Consider the following 14996-nt stretch of genomic DNA (forward strand, 5'->3'; position numbering starts at 1 on the left):
GGATGTTGTAGTCCATCTGAATCTTCTGCATTCTTATTCTCATAACTTCTGGGGTTTCTTCAGAATGTGGTCTACATTATTTTACTCTGTGTAAGATGAAGAATAGTCTATTAAAATTACATTGTCAACATTCAAGAGTTCTTGATGATGGGCTGGGAAGGTGGCTCAGTGGTAGAGCGCTTGCCTTGCATGCCTGAGGCCCTGGGTTCGATTCGTCAGCACCACATAAGCAAAAAGAAAAAAGCCGGAAGTGGCGCTGTGGCTCTAGTGGTAGAGCGCTAGCCTTGAGCTGCAAATAAATCAATTGCTTGGGTAACAGATGTCAAAATCAGAATCAAACTGCTAATAGCCCTGGTAGTGTACATTTTTGAAAAGTAATAGTTTCAAAGCTGGATACCAGTGGCTTCCAATTTAGGCTGAGATCTGAGAACTGTGCTTTGAAGCGATCCCAGGCAGGAAAGTCTGTGAGGCTCTTATCTCCAATTAACTACCAAGAAGATAGAAGTGTAGCTGCAGTTCAAGTGGTAGAGTGCCAGCCTTGAGTGGAAAAATAAAACTCAGGGGACAGTATCCGGGCCCTAATTCAAGCCCTATGTTCAAGTACCAGCAGGCACACAAAAAAAGCGAGAGTTTTTAATTATGCTGCTCATAATTAATTATTTTGATGCTGCTATTTCCCACTTACCATTCAGTTTTTAGGCTCAAAGCACTTGAGGCCACAACGCGAGCAGCATTTCTCCTCGAGTGGACAGTCGCTGTCCTGCAGGCACTTAGGTTTATCAATCTTGTTACACTCCGCCGGCTTACGTGGGCAAAAACCTGGTTTGACTTGATGGGATACAATAAGACGCATTTGACACAAATTTGGAGGATATAGTTAACAACAGAAGAGGTCTTGTCCTTTGGAATGATGAAGTCTCAAAAGAGTCCCCACTTGCCCCCAAAGAAATAGTGGATACAGACAGCATCTAGAACTTCCTTGTCTCATAAACTGTTGAAATGGAGGAGCCTCTTGGAGGAAGGGCATTGCCCAAAGCCACACAGAAACATACAAGTTGAAGCCAGTTGATAACTTTTGCCTCTCTCCGCCATGCTATGCTGTGCCTCAAAGCAGTAACAATCCCCTGCACCACACACAGAAGTTTGTAGCTTCTGCTTTAGAAACAGAAAGAGTTGACACCCAGCTCAAAAGTATGTACTATTGGCCTTTTCCCTAGCGCACCTTACAGAACAGGAATTATTAGGAATATACCTAATGGTAAAATGGGTGTGGGGGTGGGGGGGTATCAGTGGACATTGCCACTGACTTGAGTTCAAGCCCCAATACTTGCACACATGCACACATACATATATACATATATATCTATATGAATTTTATGTAGCCATCAGAAAGAATGAAATAATAGTATTTGCAAGGAAATGAATGGATCTGGAAAATATAATACTGAGTAAAGTCAGCCAGGTCCAAAAAAAATACATATCTTCCTTCATACATGGATTTTGGACCCAAAATATAACCTCCCACGTAAATACACTGAGGGACAGATGCACACACACACAATTTATGCTAACTATAGTCTGGGCAGGAGTGGTACCATGGATTAACCCTTTGAACACCTAATGGACAGTTTAACAAAATGAATACAAGAAGTTGAAGCAAGTTTGAATAGGGAAGAGTCTTGGAGGGGAACAGATGAATGTAAAAGGGACAAGGAACAAATACAGTCCAAATACTCAACGTACACATGCAATAAACGAAGTCGGAACTGTGAAATAAGTCTGTGGGAAGGGGGGAGGGCAGATGGGATGGGGGAGGATAATAGAAGGAGTGTCTCTGACCGAGAAGCAGTGCACACAGAAATGAACAGCTTAAATTATAACACCCTTGTACAACTATTTGAAGTTCCCAAGTTGTGTCAACAGTCAGTTTAAGAGACATCTGACACTATCTAACCAGATGTGGTTGCTCACACCTATAATCCCACCACTTGGGAAACTGAAGCATGAAGATCATAAATTCCAGGCCAGACTGGGCTACATCTAGAGACCCTGTCTTTAAAAACAGACATTCTCAGGGCTGGAAATGTGGCTTAGTGGCAGAGTGCTTGCCTAGCATGCATGAAGCCCTGGGTTCGATTCCTCAGTACCACCTACAGAAAAGGCCTGAAGTGGGGCTGTGGCTCAAGTTGGTAGCATGCTAGCCTTGAGCAAAAGAAGCTCAGGGACAGTGCCCAAGCCCGGAGTTCAAGCTCCAGGATTGGCAAACAATAACAACACCACCACCCAGGGCCCCCCGCCCCACATTCCATGGGCTGTCATGGCATTCTTGGCACACACCCAGTGGGTGTTGGAGTCATACTCATAGTCCTTACCGTTCCAGATCTTGGCACAAACAAAACCACACTTGGAGTCACAACACTTCTCCTTCTCAAGGCAGTCCAAGTCATTCTTACATGGGAGTGGACACTCCATTCGCGAGTCGTGAGGGAAGATTGGGCAGTGTCCTTTCTTGACTAAAATGAGAGCAGACGTGAACTCCTGCAACCCCCACTTCATCCCTCCATCCTTGAAACTACTTTTACTTCCTGTTCAAAGCTAACTTTTCTCTTCCTTTTTTCTTTCTTTCTTCCTTCCTTTATTCTTTTCTTTCTTCTTTCTTTCTTTCTTTCTTTCTTTCTTTCTTTTTTTCTTCCTTTCTTTCAGTCTAACTTTCTTTCTTTCTTGTGTGCTACTCCTGGTGCTTGAACTCAGGGCCTAGGCACTATCCCTAAGCTTTTCTACTCAAGGCTAACACTCTACCACTTGAGTCACAGCTTCATTTCCAGCTTTTTTTGTGTGATTAATTGGAGATACAAGTCTTGACAATTCTAGATAGGAAATGTACTTACTCATGACCTTATTCATGTAATTATAACCCCTCTGTACAGTACCTTTACAATAAAAAATATACATTTTTTTAAAAAGTCTCTTGGGGCTGGGAAGGTGGCTCAGTGGTAGAGCGCTTGCCTTGCATGCCTGAAGCCCTGGGTTCCATTCCTCAGCACCACATAAGCAAAAAGAAAAAAGCTGGAAGTGATGCTGTGGCTCAGGTGGTAGAGCGCTAGCCTTGAGCTGAAGAGTTGAGGGACAGCGCCCAGGCCCAGAGTTCAGGCCCCACGACCAGACTGAAAAAAAAAAAAAAAGAGTCTCTTGAACTTTCCTACCTGAGCTGGTTCTGAACCTCCATCCTCAGATCTCAGCCTCTTGGGAAGCTAGGATTACAGGCATGAGCCACCAGCATCCAGCCAAGGCTAATCTTTGTGAATGCAGCATCCCCTTTGTCCACTTCCTAGTGGTCTATGGAAGAACAAGACATCTCACCACATCCTGAAATATTGTTGCTGATGCCTCAGCACGGAATCCTAGTCCTTCCTGTCACTTGCTAAGTGATTTCATGTTCACTACCACAAAGGAATGGTTAGTCCCTACGGAAGTTTCCCACAAACCAGCTCAAACTCATCTCCATGGCCTCTTATTCCTGCTGGCCCTTAAAAGAAGGACTGACATCTTGGCCACAGGATCATGATCCCTTAGAGCCTCCCACACATAGAAGCTTATAGTAGTACTAGCTTCATCCAGTTGGGTGCTATTCAGAGAAATTTATGGGATTAAAATTCTAGTTCTATCCCTGACCTGCTACGAGTCCTTGAGCAAGGAAGTTTACCTGTCTGACTCTGTTTCCTTATTTGAGCCTGGCACTGGTGGCACATGCCTGTCATCCTAGCTACTCAGGAGGTTGAGATCTGAGGATCGCAGTTCAAAGCCAGCCTAGGTAGGTAAGTCCATGAGACTCTTCTCTCCAATTAACCACCAAAAATCCAGAAGAAATGGGGCTAACGTTCAAGTGGTAGAGCACCAGTCTTGATCAAAAAACTTAAATCCTACTTTAGGATTTGTTTTTGTTGTTTTGTTTTATTTGAGATAAGGTCTCCCCATGTAGCTCACCCTGGCCCTCAACTTGTGATCCTCCTACCACAGCCTCTTGCAGTGCTTTATCTTTTTATGCTTACTGTGGTTTTACTTCTTTTCCATTCTCTCTGATATACCTGGAGTCCGTATCAGGGACACCATAGGTGAGTGAGAATACATTTAAATGTTGTGCAGATGAATGAAGAGCAAAGGATGGCTGAATCTGGTCATACTATCCAATGTACCCAGGTGAATGTACCCAGGTATCTTGAAGGGTACAGTGCTGCATTTTCAAGGTCCCTGTTCACCATTACCATGGTTACCATTTAGTGAGCCCACACCCTGGACAGCCACCCTGTCAAGCCTTGGTGTCTCTGATCACGTGGAATCCTGTCAACAATTCAGCAAGATGGTTCCCATGATCCCAACATTACAGAGGAGGGAACTGAGATGAAGAAACACAGTAAGCTAGAAAAGGAGGATTTTAATAACCCAGGAGCAGGAGGGACACTGTCCCCCAGCACTACACTGAAGAATGGACACAGCCTTTCACCTTCACCGCACCTACTTTCCACCGCCTTCACAGCACTGCAGAGCTTGCCTGTGTATTGTCATGCATGGGTGGGCTCTCAGAAGTCTCTGGACAGAGTTGAGGTTGTGAAGAATACCACCCACCGAGGGGCGTAAACCTGGTTCTCAGCTGGCCCCATTGGCCATTAATACTTTATTCATACTATCTCATTTTTTTTGTGTAGGAGCGGTGGCTTTAAGGATAGAAACATTGTAGATGGAGAGGGCATAAAAGCAAGCTCTGGAAGAATAAAGTTCCTGAGTGCGAGTCAGGGGCAGTCATGGGCCTGAGAAGCAGAGAGTGGGCCACCCATTTGCTCAGAAGAGAAAAAAAGGATCAGGCGACTCTTGGGCATTGCTCTCTGTTACTGGGAGGCAATGAAGAGCCTTGGAAATCTTGCCAGAGTTTACTTATTTGTAGGGAACGGGAGCCTGGGTGGAGGAAAGGCATTATGGAAGAAGCTATGGAGGGAAATCAGCTCATATGAATGTGAAATGACCTGGAGAAGGAAGGATCAAGTTTTATATCCCTGGCTCTTCTCCCCGCCCCGGCTCCCCACATTCCAAGGAAGCATCCCAGAGTGGTACTTCCATCCCTGGCCTGACTCCCAGAGGCCCCTTCTAGTCATTTTTATTTAAACGTTCAGTTCCCTGCCTTAAGATTCCCATATGATCTCATTTTTTTTGGTCATGACAAATCTATTATTGAGTACATGCTGTTATTATCCTCATATTATAGATAAGAAAACTGAAACTTACAAAGGCAGCTAGCTCACTAGCCCAACACCTCCCAACCAGTGAATTAACAGAGCTACCTCTTGAATCAAGGAAGATCAATCTCAAAGATGAGTCTAAAACCATACTCATATACCATTTCTAGTTAAACCAGGCCCTCCCACTGCTAGTGATAAAGGTCTTACCAAGTAACTGGCAAGCACTCCTGCAATCTTCCTTGCTGAGGAAGTTGTTGGCATTCCCCATGCAGCCACCATACGTAAACAATCTGCATTGATATTGTTTAAAGTCAAAATACCACCGACTCAAATTCTTAGCACAGCTTCCTATGTTTAAAGGTTGCATGCAGGGTTCTGATGGCAAGAAACAAAGAGAGAAGAACATAAAAGTTAGTGATAAAAGACTCCCAAGCTTGGGCTGGGAAGGTGGCTCAGTGGTAGAGCACTTGCTTTGCATGCATGAGGCCCTGGATTCAATTCCTCAGCACCACATAAGCAAAAAGAAAAAAGCCAGAAGTGGTGCTGTGGCTCAAGTGGTAGAGCGCTAGCCTTGAGCTGAAGAGCTGAGGGACAGCGTCCAGGCCCAGAGTTCAGGCCCCATGACCAGACACCCCCCCCCCAAAAAAAACAAAACAAAACAAAACAAAACAAAAAAAAGACTTCCAAGCCTTTAGGCAAATGCCGGTAGCTCACGCCTATAATCCTAGCTACTCAGGAATCCAAGATCTGAAGATCTTGGTTAGAACCAAGGCAAAGCAGGAAAGTCCCTATGACTCTTACCTCCAATAAGACACAGAAACAAAAGCGGAAAGTGGCTCAGGTGGTAGAGTTCTAAAGAGAAGCTCAGGGACAGAGCTCAGGCTCTGAGTTCAAGCCCCAAGACAGGCACCCAAAAGAAAAAAAAAAAAAGGTTCCTGGATTCTTAGTCTTTGTCATAATTCACAATGCCATTGGCCAAGTCACAGAAAGAGCCACAGTCAAGAAAAGAAAAATAAGACAAAGGTTCTAGTCTTATCTATACAGGGAACACTTCTGAATTTCATTGGTTTTTGTTTTGTTCTTGAGACAGAGTCTCACTAAGTGGTCAAAGCTAGCCTGAGATTTACTATGTCAAGCAGGCTGTCCTCAGATTCATGATCTTTCTGCCCCAGCCTCCCCAGTGCTGAGACTGCATGTGTATGCCATGGGTCTGATGTTATAAGCATCACTTGCTTTCTTACAAAAGGTATTATGAAGAGCATGGGAAAGTACTTTGGGGTTTATCTTTCTTCTCCAAGACTGAGTGTTGAGAGAACCAGACCTGTCAACAACTGTATCCACAGTGCTTAACAAAGTAGTTGGCACAATGACAGCAAAGACACAACCTCTCCTGTCCAAAAGCTGACCTGACATAGCCGAGGTCTGCTGTTTGTCTGTTGGACATAAAAGTTCTCATAGGACACCAGCATTGTTCAAGGCCACTCTAATGCTGTAATAAAGTGAGACAAAAATTAACCCTGAAACAATAAAATAGCAAACACCTCCTTCTACCGGCTAACACGAGTGACTTTCACTTTATTAACAATTACAGCTCTAGCCTCATTCTAGCTGCTCTTCCTACAGAGAAGATTCAACTACTGAGCCAAAGAATTGCCCCATTGGGGCTGGGACTGTGGCTCAGTGATAGAGTTCTTGCCTAGCCTGCGTGAAGCCCTGGGTATGATTCTTCATTACCACATAAACAGAAGAAGCTGGAAGTGGCACTGTGGCTCAAGTGGTAGAGTGTTAGCTTTGAGAAAAAGAAACTCACGGATAGTGGAGTTCAAGTCCCAGGACTGGTCAAAAAAAAAAAAAAGAAGTGCTCCATTTTCTGAAAATGCCTAATCCAAGGCAACCCCCCCCCCATTTCTGTGGATCCCCTCCAAATTATCCAACCCAAGCCCAAATGCTACAATAAATTCCTACAGCAAGGCCTCACAGTGGCCTACAGTAGAGCCTTGCACTGTAATGGGTTAAATTCAACGTGTCCACCTAAAAATGTGTTCCTCGTAGACTTTGCCCAAAGGTCACTGACAATAGATATTTGTGGAAGAAATAACTGAAGAAATGAATCACTACGGAAGGCACAGTTTCCTATATATAATAGATGCTAAATACTAAGCAAGGGGGAAAAAAAACTCCTTAAAGATCAAAGAGTAAAAAAATGATCCAACATCTCAGCTGACTGAGTTTGATTTTTTTTTTTAATCACAGTGCTAATGATAGTCTCCCGACGTGTTGTCATGAACATACAAAAGGTATTAGTTGGGGGCTGGGAAGATGGCTCAGTATTAGAGAGCTTGCCTTGCATGTCTGAGGCCCTGGGTTCCATTCCTTAGCACCACATAAGCAAAAAGAAAAAAGCCAGAAGTGGCGCTATGGCTCAAGTGGTAGAGCGCTAGCCTTCAGCTGCAGAGCTGAGGGACAGCACCTGGGCCCAGAGTTCAGGCCCCATGACTGGACCAAAAACAAAAAAAGGTATTAGTTATTTGTGAATGAATGCATGTTGGACTAAAGAAGACCAACATCTGGCTGATTTTGCACCGGGTCATGACTCAGGATTTATACTTGAGGGTGGAGAATTAAATCAGATAATGAGAAAAGCATGAAATCTGGCCTGTTTGTCCTGCTTTCCCTGGTTCTGGGTGGGTCAGTTGTGGGTAAAGAAGTGGAAAGCCCCGAGAGCAACGTCGCCTTCAGCCCAGATGATATTACCCACAAACGGATCCATGCACTTTTTCCCACAGGCAAAAGGGCAGCACTTCAGGTAGGCTTTGCAGTTGTAATCTGTCTTGCACAGATCCACAATTTTCGTTCTGCACTGGAACCTCTCTTTGGGGCACTTTCCTGCTTTCTCTGCAAGAAAGAAATGTTTGGACAAACACATACCTCGAGAACTTTGACTTTTCTCCCCTGGCAAAGGTGAATAGATCACATCTCTCAACCCCATCATCCTGTACCTTCAATTCTCAGTTCTTATTCTGCAATATATTTAGGGGCCAAATCTGTTCCTTAACACTCTTGGCCTATCTAGATAGATCTGAACCAAGAAATCTGTGCTCAGATATGACTAAAGGGAAAGTATCTTGGGTTTAATGTAGTGGTATACTCTTATAAATGTAAGATTTAGGAGGCTGAGGCAAGAGGGTTGCAAGTTCAAGGTCTACCTGGGCAATATAGTAAAACCCTGTCTCAAAAACAAAACCCTTACCTTTGTGCCATTGCTGTATTCTAATGAAAAAGATAAGTCAACAACCTCTTGTCCCAAACAAAACTAAACAGAAATGTACCTTAGACTCCAAGGCATGAAATAAGGTAGAGAACAAGACCCTGCCTTAAGTTGAGGCATTCTTTTCTTGAAAGCTAGTATTTTATTTTATATTATTTTTTATTTTGCCAGTCCTGGTGCTTGAACTCAGGGCCTGAGTGCTGTCTGTGAGCCTCTTTGTGCTCAAGACTAGTGCTTTACCACTTGAGTCACAGAGCCACTTCTGGTTTTTTCTGAGTAGTTTATTTGAGTTAAGAATCTCATGGAGTCTATAATCCTAGCTACTCAGGAAGCTGAGATCTGAGAATAGCAATTCAAAACCAGCCCGGGGAAAGAAAATCTGTGAGACTCTTATCTCCAATTAACCACCAGAAAACCAGAAGTGGCACTGTGGCTCAGGTAATAAAGCACTCGCCTTGAGCTGTAAAGCTGAGGGACAATGCCCAGGCCCAGAGTTCAAGCCCCAACAACCAACCAAAAGAGAAGAAGAAGATGAAGATGAAGATGGATACGAAGACGGAGACGGAGAGGAGACGAAGAAGATCATCTCATGGACTTTCCTGCCTGGGCTGGCTTCAAAGCACAATCCTCAGATCTCAGCCTCCTGAGAATCTAGGATTACAATAGGTGTGAGCCACCAGTGACCAGCAAAAAGCTAGTATTTTTAATCCTTAACTTCTCTGCCTCTAGCTACTTTGTCCAAAGGGGACTAAGAAGTAGTGGAAACATCATAGAAACAGAAATCAAGACTCAACATTGGTCCTTAACTTCTTTGTGATTGCAGTCTGAGTTTAACTGTGTAACTTTTGAGTTGCCTCTAAGAGCGGAGGAAATGGTGGGGTAGAATCATATTTGCCAGACAGATCTGACTTAGCAGCCTACCTCCAATATTAACCAGGTAGATAATCATGGGAACATATCTTCCTTCAACTGTGTTATAATTCTCTGTTCTTTGAAAAGAGAATAGTTCAGAAGAATGAATTGGATGCTATGACAAAGACAGTCTTAATTAGAACCCTCCTTGTAGCCTGGCCACGTGGTCATAGCCACTTACCTTATATATAGTCTTTTCCCTGGTACACATACCCAGAGGGATTCCTGGGGACACTTTCAGAGTTCTGGTCTCTCCCAGCATTACTGAGCATACAGGGAGGTCTCATCTATTCCCACAATCCCAGCTCTGATTCCCACATTTTCTTCCAAACCTACCCTCTATTCCAAGCTAAAAAAAATAATCCTTATTTCCAACTGCCTGAGAAACAAAAAAAAAAAAAATTCAGGTATCTCATTATCCCTGTTTAAAACAGAACGGTGTCACTCCTGGCCTAAATCAGACCTGCTTATACTCTGTTCCCAATCTTCACCTTTGGCACCAATGTTTTCAGTGTTGTTAAAATCCAGAGATTCATTCCCTTTTCTTCATGAACCCCAGCATGCTGTTCATCAAGGATTTTGATCAATTCTATCTCCTAAATCTCTCCCCAAATCCATCTTCTCTCCCTCTTTACTGTTACTTTATAGCGCCTGACCTCATCCCATCTCTCCTCTCAACTATTATACTATGGTTCTCACACATCTTGTCTCTCAGGCTCATTCCCAGTGACTTATCAATATTAAAACAATAAACCAGGAAACTGATAAGTAGTTGGGAGGGACAAGCAAGGGGGAAATGGTGAACAAGGGTAGTTTTCTATGTCTTTGAATCCAGCCAGCAGCAGAGGCCTCAAACAGCACCAGCCGCTGCCTCGTGTCTACGTCTCTGTTCTCAAGACAGCCTCTCAAAACAGAAAGGCCAGAGCCTTTTGGAACCCACGTTGGATTTTGTTGCTCTGTGATGCTGATGTCTGCTCCAAAGAGAGGGAGAAAAGCAGCAGGAGAGCTCTGTTCCTCCAGGAAAAGGCGGAGCTGTGGAGAGGAAGAGAACAAGATGGGGCAGGGGAACACACAATCCAGAGAAGGAATATAGCATGTGCAGAAGAGCCTTCCAGATTTGTAGGCACATTCTAGTTACCACAAATGAGGAAAACCATGCAACCTGTGTTACTTTAGCTCTGGCTTACTTTGCTTCCTATAATTTTCTCCAAGTCTTTCTACTTCCTTACGAATGGTGCAATATCATTCTTTCTGATGGATAAGTAGAATTCCATTGTGTCTATATAACCACATTTTCCTGATCCATTCATCCACTGAGGGGCATCTGAGTTGATTCCATAGCTTGGCTATGGTAAACAATGCTACGGTGAACATGGTTATGCTGGTGGTTAGCTTGTATCTGGAAGGTTAAGGTTGGGGGTGGTCACAGAAAAGGTAGAACAAAGGATGAAAAAATACAACAGTGGTACTCACTAGGCACTATGTGGAAAATGAACTGTACATCTTGTGGGAGGGATGGGAGGGAAAAACAGAGAGAGAGCGAGGGAAGAGGAGACAATGGTTCAAAAAGAATTACCTGATTCATTACCTCATTACCTGATTCATGTAAATGTAACCCCTCTGTATATCAACTCTACAATAACAATAAAAATAACAATACTTTTTTTTTTTTTCAAAAAACAAAGAGCTTTCCAGAGGATTCTCCCAAGTCCTGTTACTTCATGAATGAGAAAACTGAGATCTAGACAAAGGAAGGGTTTGTTGAGGTTGAGTGACAGGTGGAGGAAATGTATTACCAGGCTTCCCCAGGGGCTTTATACGCTGTCTTGGCTCTCTGTTTGCCTTCTGAAACACTCGCCCATTACTGCACTCTGGACTAAGCGACCATACTTGAATGATAACAGGGGTTTGTTTGGAACCAGGGCAGGGTTATTTTGCTTGCAATCATTCCTGGGGCAATCCCAGCTGCTAATGTATACCTTTTCAGTGCTTTACTGATGAAACAGATCCTATGAGTTTTTCTCTGGAGGTCCCACATAGACCATATCAGCTCTTGGTTTCCTAAGAAGCAAATAGGATCACGGATGAATGACCTTGAGTTAACAAAGTCATTTCTCCGATACCATCTATTGTAAGACTCTTAGTGAATGTATCCATAAGTGCCTATTACCCTTTAACTATTGAGTCTACAGTCAGAGGTGGTATATGTCATTACTTCAATTCCCCTAAAAGATTAAAGGTCCTACAGTACTTTAAATTTATTTGATCAGGCCAGCCTTTTGGCTTAAAATTTAACATAGTTATATCTATTAACTGGAGTCTTGAAAATTAGTTGATTGAATTAGCCTACGGCCCAAAACAATAATCAGAAAGTCTTAGTAGAAATCAGAGTTTCTGGGATGGGCATGGAGGAAGAAATACAGAAAATAAAGGATGTTCAGTTATAATTTTGCTTATGGATTTCCTAATGCAATGCAAGTGACAGTTATACTAAAATTATTTGTTGTTTAGTTGACATTCCAATTTAGCTCTTCATCATGTATTATTTTTGTCAGTCTGTGGCTTGAACTCAGGACCTGGGCACTGTCCCTAAGTTGCTCTTGTTCAAGACTAGCACTCTACCATTTGGGCCACAGCACCACTTCCATTTTTTTCTGTTTATGTGGTACTGAGGAATTGAACCCAAGGCTTCATGCATGCTAGGCAAGCATTCTACCACTAAGCCACATTCCCAGCCCTAGTCATGTATTTTATATTTGTTAAATCTAGCAACTTTAGCACAGACTGATCTGTTTTGGTAGGAGGGAAGTTTAATTGGGCAAGATCCTATAAGACACGGGTGCATAGGGGGCAAATACATATGATCTAGCAATCTCATTACTGGATATGTAGCCAAAGGCAATGAAATTGTTGCATTGAAGAGATACCTGTATCCATGTTTATTGTGGCAGTATTTGCAAAGCCAAGTTATGAAATCAAGAGTCCATGGGTAGAAGAATGGCTTTTTAAAAATGGGAATATATATACAACCAAATATTATTCAGACATAAAAAGTATAAAATACTGTCATTTATGGCAACACAGCTGGAACTGAAGGATATTATGTTAAGTAGAGTAATCCAAACACAGAAAGGCAAATACTACTTGTACTTTTTCATTTGTGGAAGCTTAAAAAGTTGATCTCATGAAAATGCAGAGTGGAATAGAGGTCAGTAGAGAAAGGAAAGGGCAAAAGGGAAGGAGACTAGAAGAAGAGGGGATAATGAGACCAAATTACAGTTGGAGGAAAAGTGGCTCTAATATAGTAGGTTAACTAATGTCTGAAATGAATTCTGCATTTCAAATAACAACCAAGGAAGAGTTTACAAGATTGTAACACATAGATATAATAATATTCAAAGTGATGGAAATGCTGTTTGCCCTGATTTTATCATCATACCTTATATAAATATACCAAATTATAAGGCTGTACTCCATAAAGATTCTATTAGTTAATATAAAAATAAATATTAATTTGAAAAGGTGTTATTCACCATGATAAGGTAGGACTTTTGCCCTGGATACAAAGGTGGTTCATATTAAGCACACCAATAAGTATGACAGACAATATTAACAGAATTAGCTGGGCGCCAGTGACTCACCCCTGTAATCTTAGCTACTCAGGAGGCTGAGATCTCAGGATCGGGGTTCAAAGCCAGCCCGGGCAGGAAAGTCCATGAGACTCTTATCTCCAATAAGCCACCAGAAAACTGGAAATGGTACTGTAACTCAAGTGGTAGAGTGTTCGCCTTGAGCTGAAGAGCTGAGAACAGCACCCAAGTCCAGAGTTCAAGCCCCATGACCGATGCCCACCCTCCCCCCCAAAAAACTAACAGAATTATGGACAAAAAAGCCCATATGATCATCTCAACAGATGGAGAAAAGGCATTTTACAAAATTCAATACCTTTTCATGATTAAAAAAAATCTCTGGGGGGTTGGGAAGGTGGCTCAGTGGTAGAGCGCTTGCCTTGCATGCCTGAGGCCCTGGGTTCAATTCCTCAGCATAAGCAAAAAGAAAAAAGCCAGAAGTGGCGCTGTGGCCCAAGTGGTAGAGCACTAGCCTTTAGCTGAAGAGCTGAGGGACAGCGCCCAGGCCCAGAGTTTCGGCCTCACGACCGGACCAAAAAACCAAAAAAAAAAAAAACCAAAAAAAAATCTCTGCATGGAGAATTGAGACAGTCATGTCCGACTGAACTCCTTTTGGCATTAATACTTTGTTCCTTGCTTGTATATGTTTTCCGTAATACACATGTTAAATAAAGAGTTTTTTTTTAACTCAATGAATTAGATTTAGAAGGAATTACCTCAAGACAATTAAAGGTCTTATCTCAACCTATAGCTAACATTATACCCATAAGAGAGAAAAATGCAAGCTTTTCCTCACTGATTAGTAAAAGAAAAAAGATGCCCATTCTCATCCTTATCTTATGCCAGTTCAAGAGCTTGAACTCCGGGTCAGGCACTGTCCCTGAGCTTTTTTGCTCCAGGCTAGTTCTCTGCCACTTGAGACACAGCTCCATTTCTGGCTTTTTGGTCTCATTCATTTTCTTTTAGTTCATTTCAATAAATGTTATCTTATATGATCAGAGGCACATAGACATTGTTCCTTCATCTATTTTCTTAGCATGAAAGTCCTGTGTCGATTAGGCAAAAATAAATAATTAAATAAATAAATGAGTTCTTTAAGAAAGAACGAAATAACCAGTTTGTTGATGTAATCCTTATATAGAAAGCCTTAAAGATTACTTCAAAAGGAAGTGGCGCTGTGGCTTAAGTGGTAGAGCGCTAGCCTCAAGCTGAAGAGCTGAGGGACAGCGCCCAGGCCCTAAGTTCAAGCCCCATGACCGACCAAAAAAAAAGATTACTTCAAAAGCCTGTTAGAACTAATAGATGAATTCAGTAAAGTTACAGGATACAAAATCAACATGAATAAATCAGCTGCATTTCTACACCTTAAAAAATCTATAAAAGAAAATTTTAAAAACTAATTTAATTAGCATTCAAATATATCCGTCAGCAACTATAACCAAGGTAGAAAAAAATCTATACAATAAAAACTATCAAACACTGATGAAAAGCATTGAAGAAGGTTCAAGTAAATGGAAAGATATCCCATGTTCATGGATTGAAAGACTTCATATTGTTCAAATATCCATACTACCAGCAACCTACCATTTTCCCCAGCTTTTCCAAATGACAGTGGTTGCTCTTGGTAGCAAACCGAGGAGCATTTTGTGACTGAAAGGTCTAAATATGGCCAGGAAAGGGAAAGCCAGTGTCAACTTCCAGGTTCCGACCATGAAGAACTACAGGCGAGACCCTACTCTCACTCTAGTACCACCCACTTTGGCTCTCACGCAGGAAGCACCCAGCTTTCTACCCTGTTTCCACGGCTGAGAGCTTCTTGTTCACACCGCTCTTCATTCCAGGGACATGGTACATTTCACTGCATGGCCAGTTAACCAGGAATGTGCCTGTAGCCTGGGCAGAAGACCATGAGGAGAACAGCTAGCTCTATAGGTCTCTCTAATATACCTTGCCCTA

At 42.5% G+C, this 14996-nt stretch overlaps 1 protein-coding gene across 1 annotated transcript; it reads right to left on the minus strand.

The window, feature by feature from the left end:
- Positions 1–685: 685 nt before the first annotated feature.
- On the minus strand, positions 686–14735 carry Wfdc8 (WAP four-disulfide core domain 8). Its single transcript, XM_042694569.1, has 6 exons — positions 14625–14735; positions 10352–10443; positions 7986–8126; positions 5439–5606; positions 2373–2513; positions 686–828 (listed from the first exon to the last, which is right to left on the minus strand). The coding sequence occupies exons 1-6, from the start codon at positions 14681–14683 to the stop codon at positions 689–691; spliced, it is 741 nt and encodes a 246-aa protein (XP_042550503.1). The 5' UTR covers positions 14684–14735; the 3' UTR covers positions 686–688.
- Positions 14736–14996: the final 261 nt, after the last annotated feature.

Source organism: Dipodomys spectabilis, unplaced genomic scaffold (genome assembly GCF_019054845.1).
Source record: "Dipodomys spectabilis isolate Male_0828 unplaced genomic scaffold, ASM1905484v1 ptg000175l, whole genome shotgun sequence".
Taxonomy (NCBI): Eukaryota; Metazoa; Chordata; class Mammalia; order Rodentia; family Heteromyidae; genus Dipodomys; species Dipodomys spectabilis.

Bases quoted from the DNA above. Each gene is read 5' to 3' on its own strand.
- Wfdc8 (XM_042694569.1), bottom strand. From the start codon at position 14,683: ATGCTCCTCGGTTTGCTACCAAGAGCAACCACTGTCATTTGGAAAAGC. The intron at 10,444-14,624 runs GTAGGTTGCTGG...TCCTCTCCACAG, and splicing joins TGGAAAAGCTGGGGAAAATG to CTCCGCCTTTTCCTGGAGGA. The intron at 8,127-10,351 runs GTGGGTTCCAAA...TCTTTCTTGCAG, and splicing joins ACAGAGCAACAAAATCCAAC to AGAAAGCAGGAAAGTGCCCC.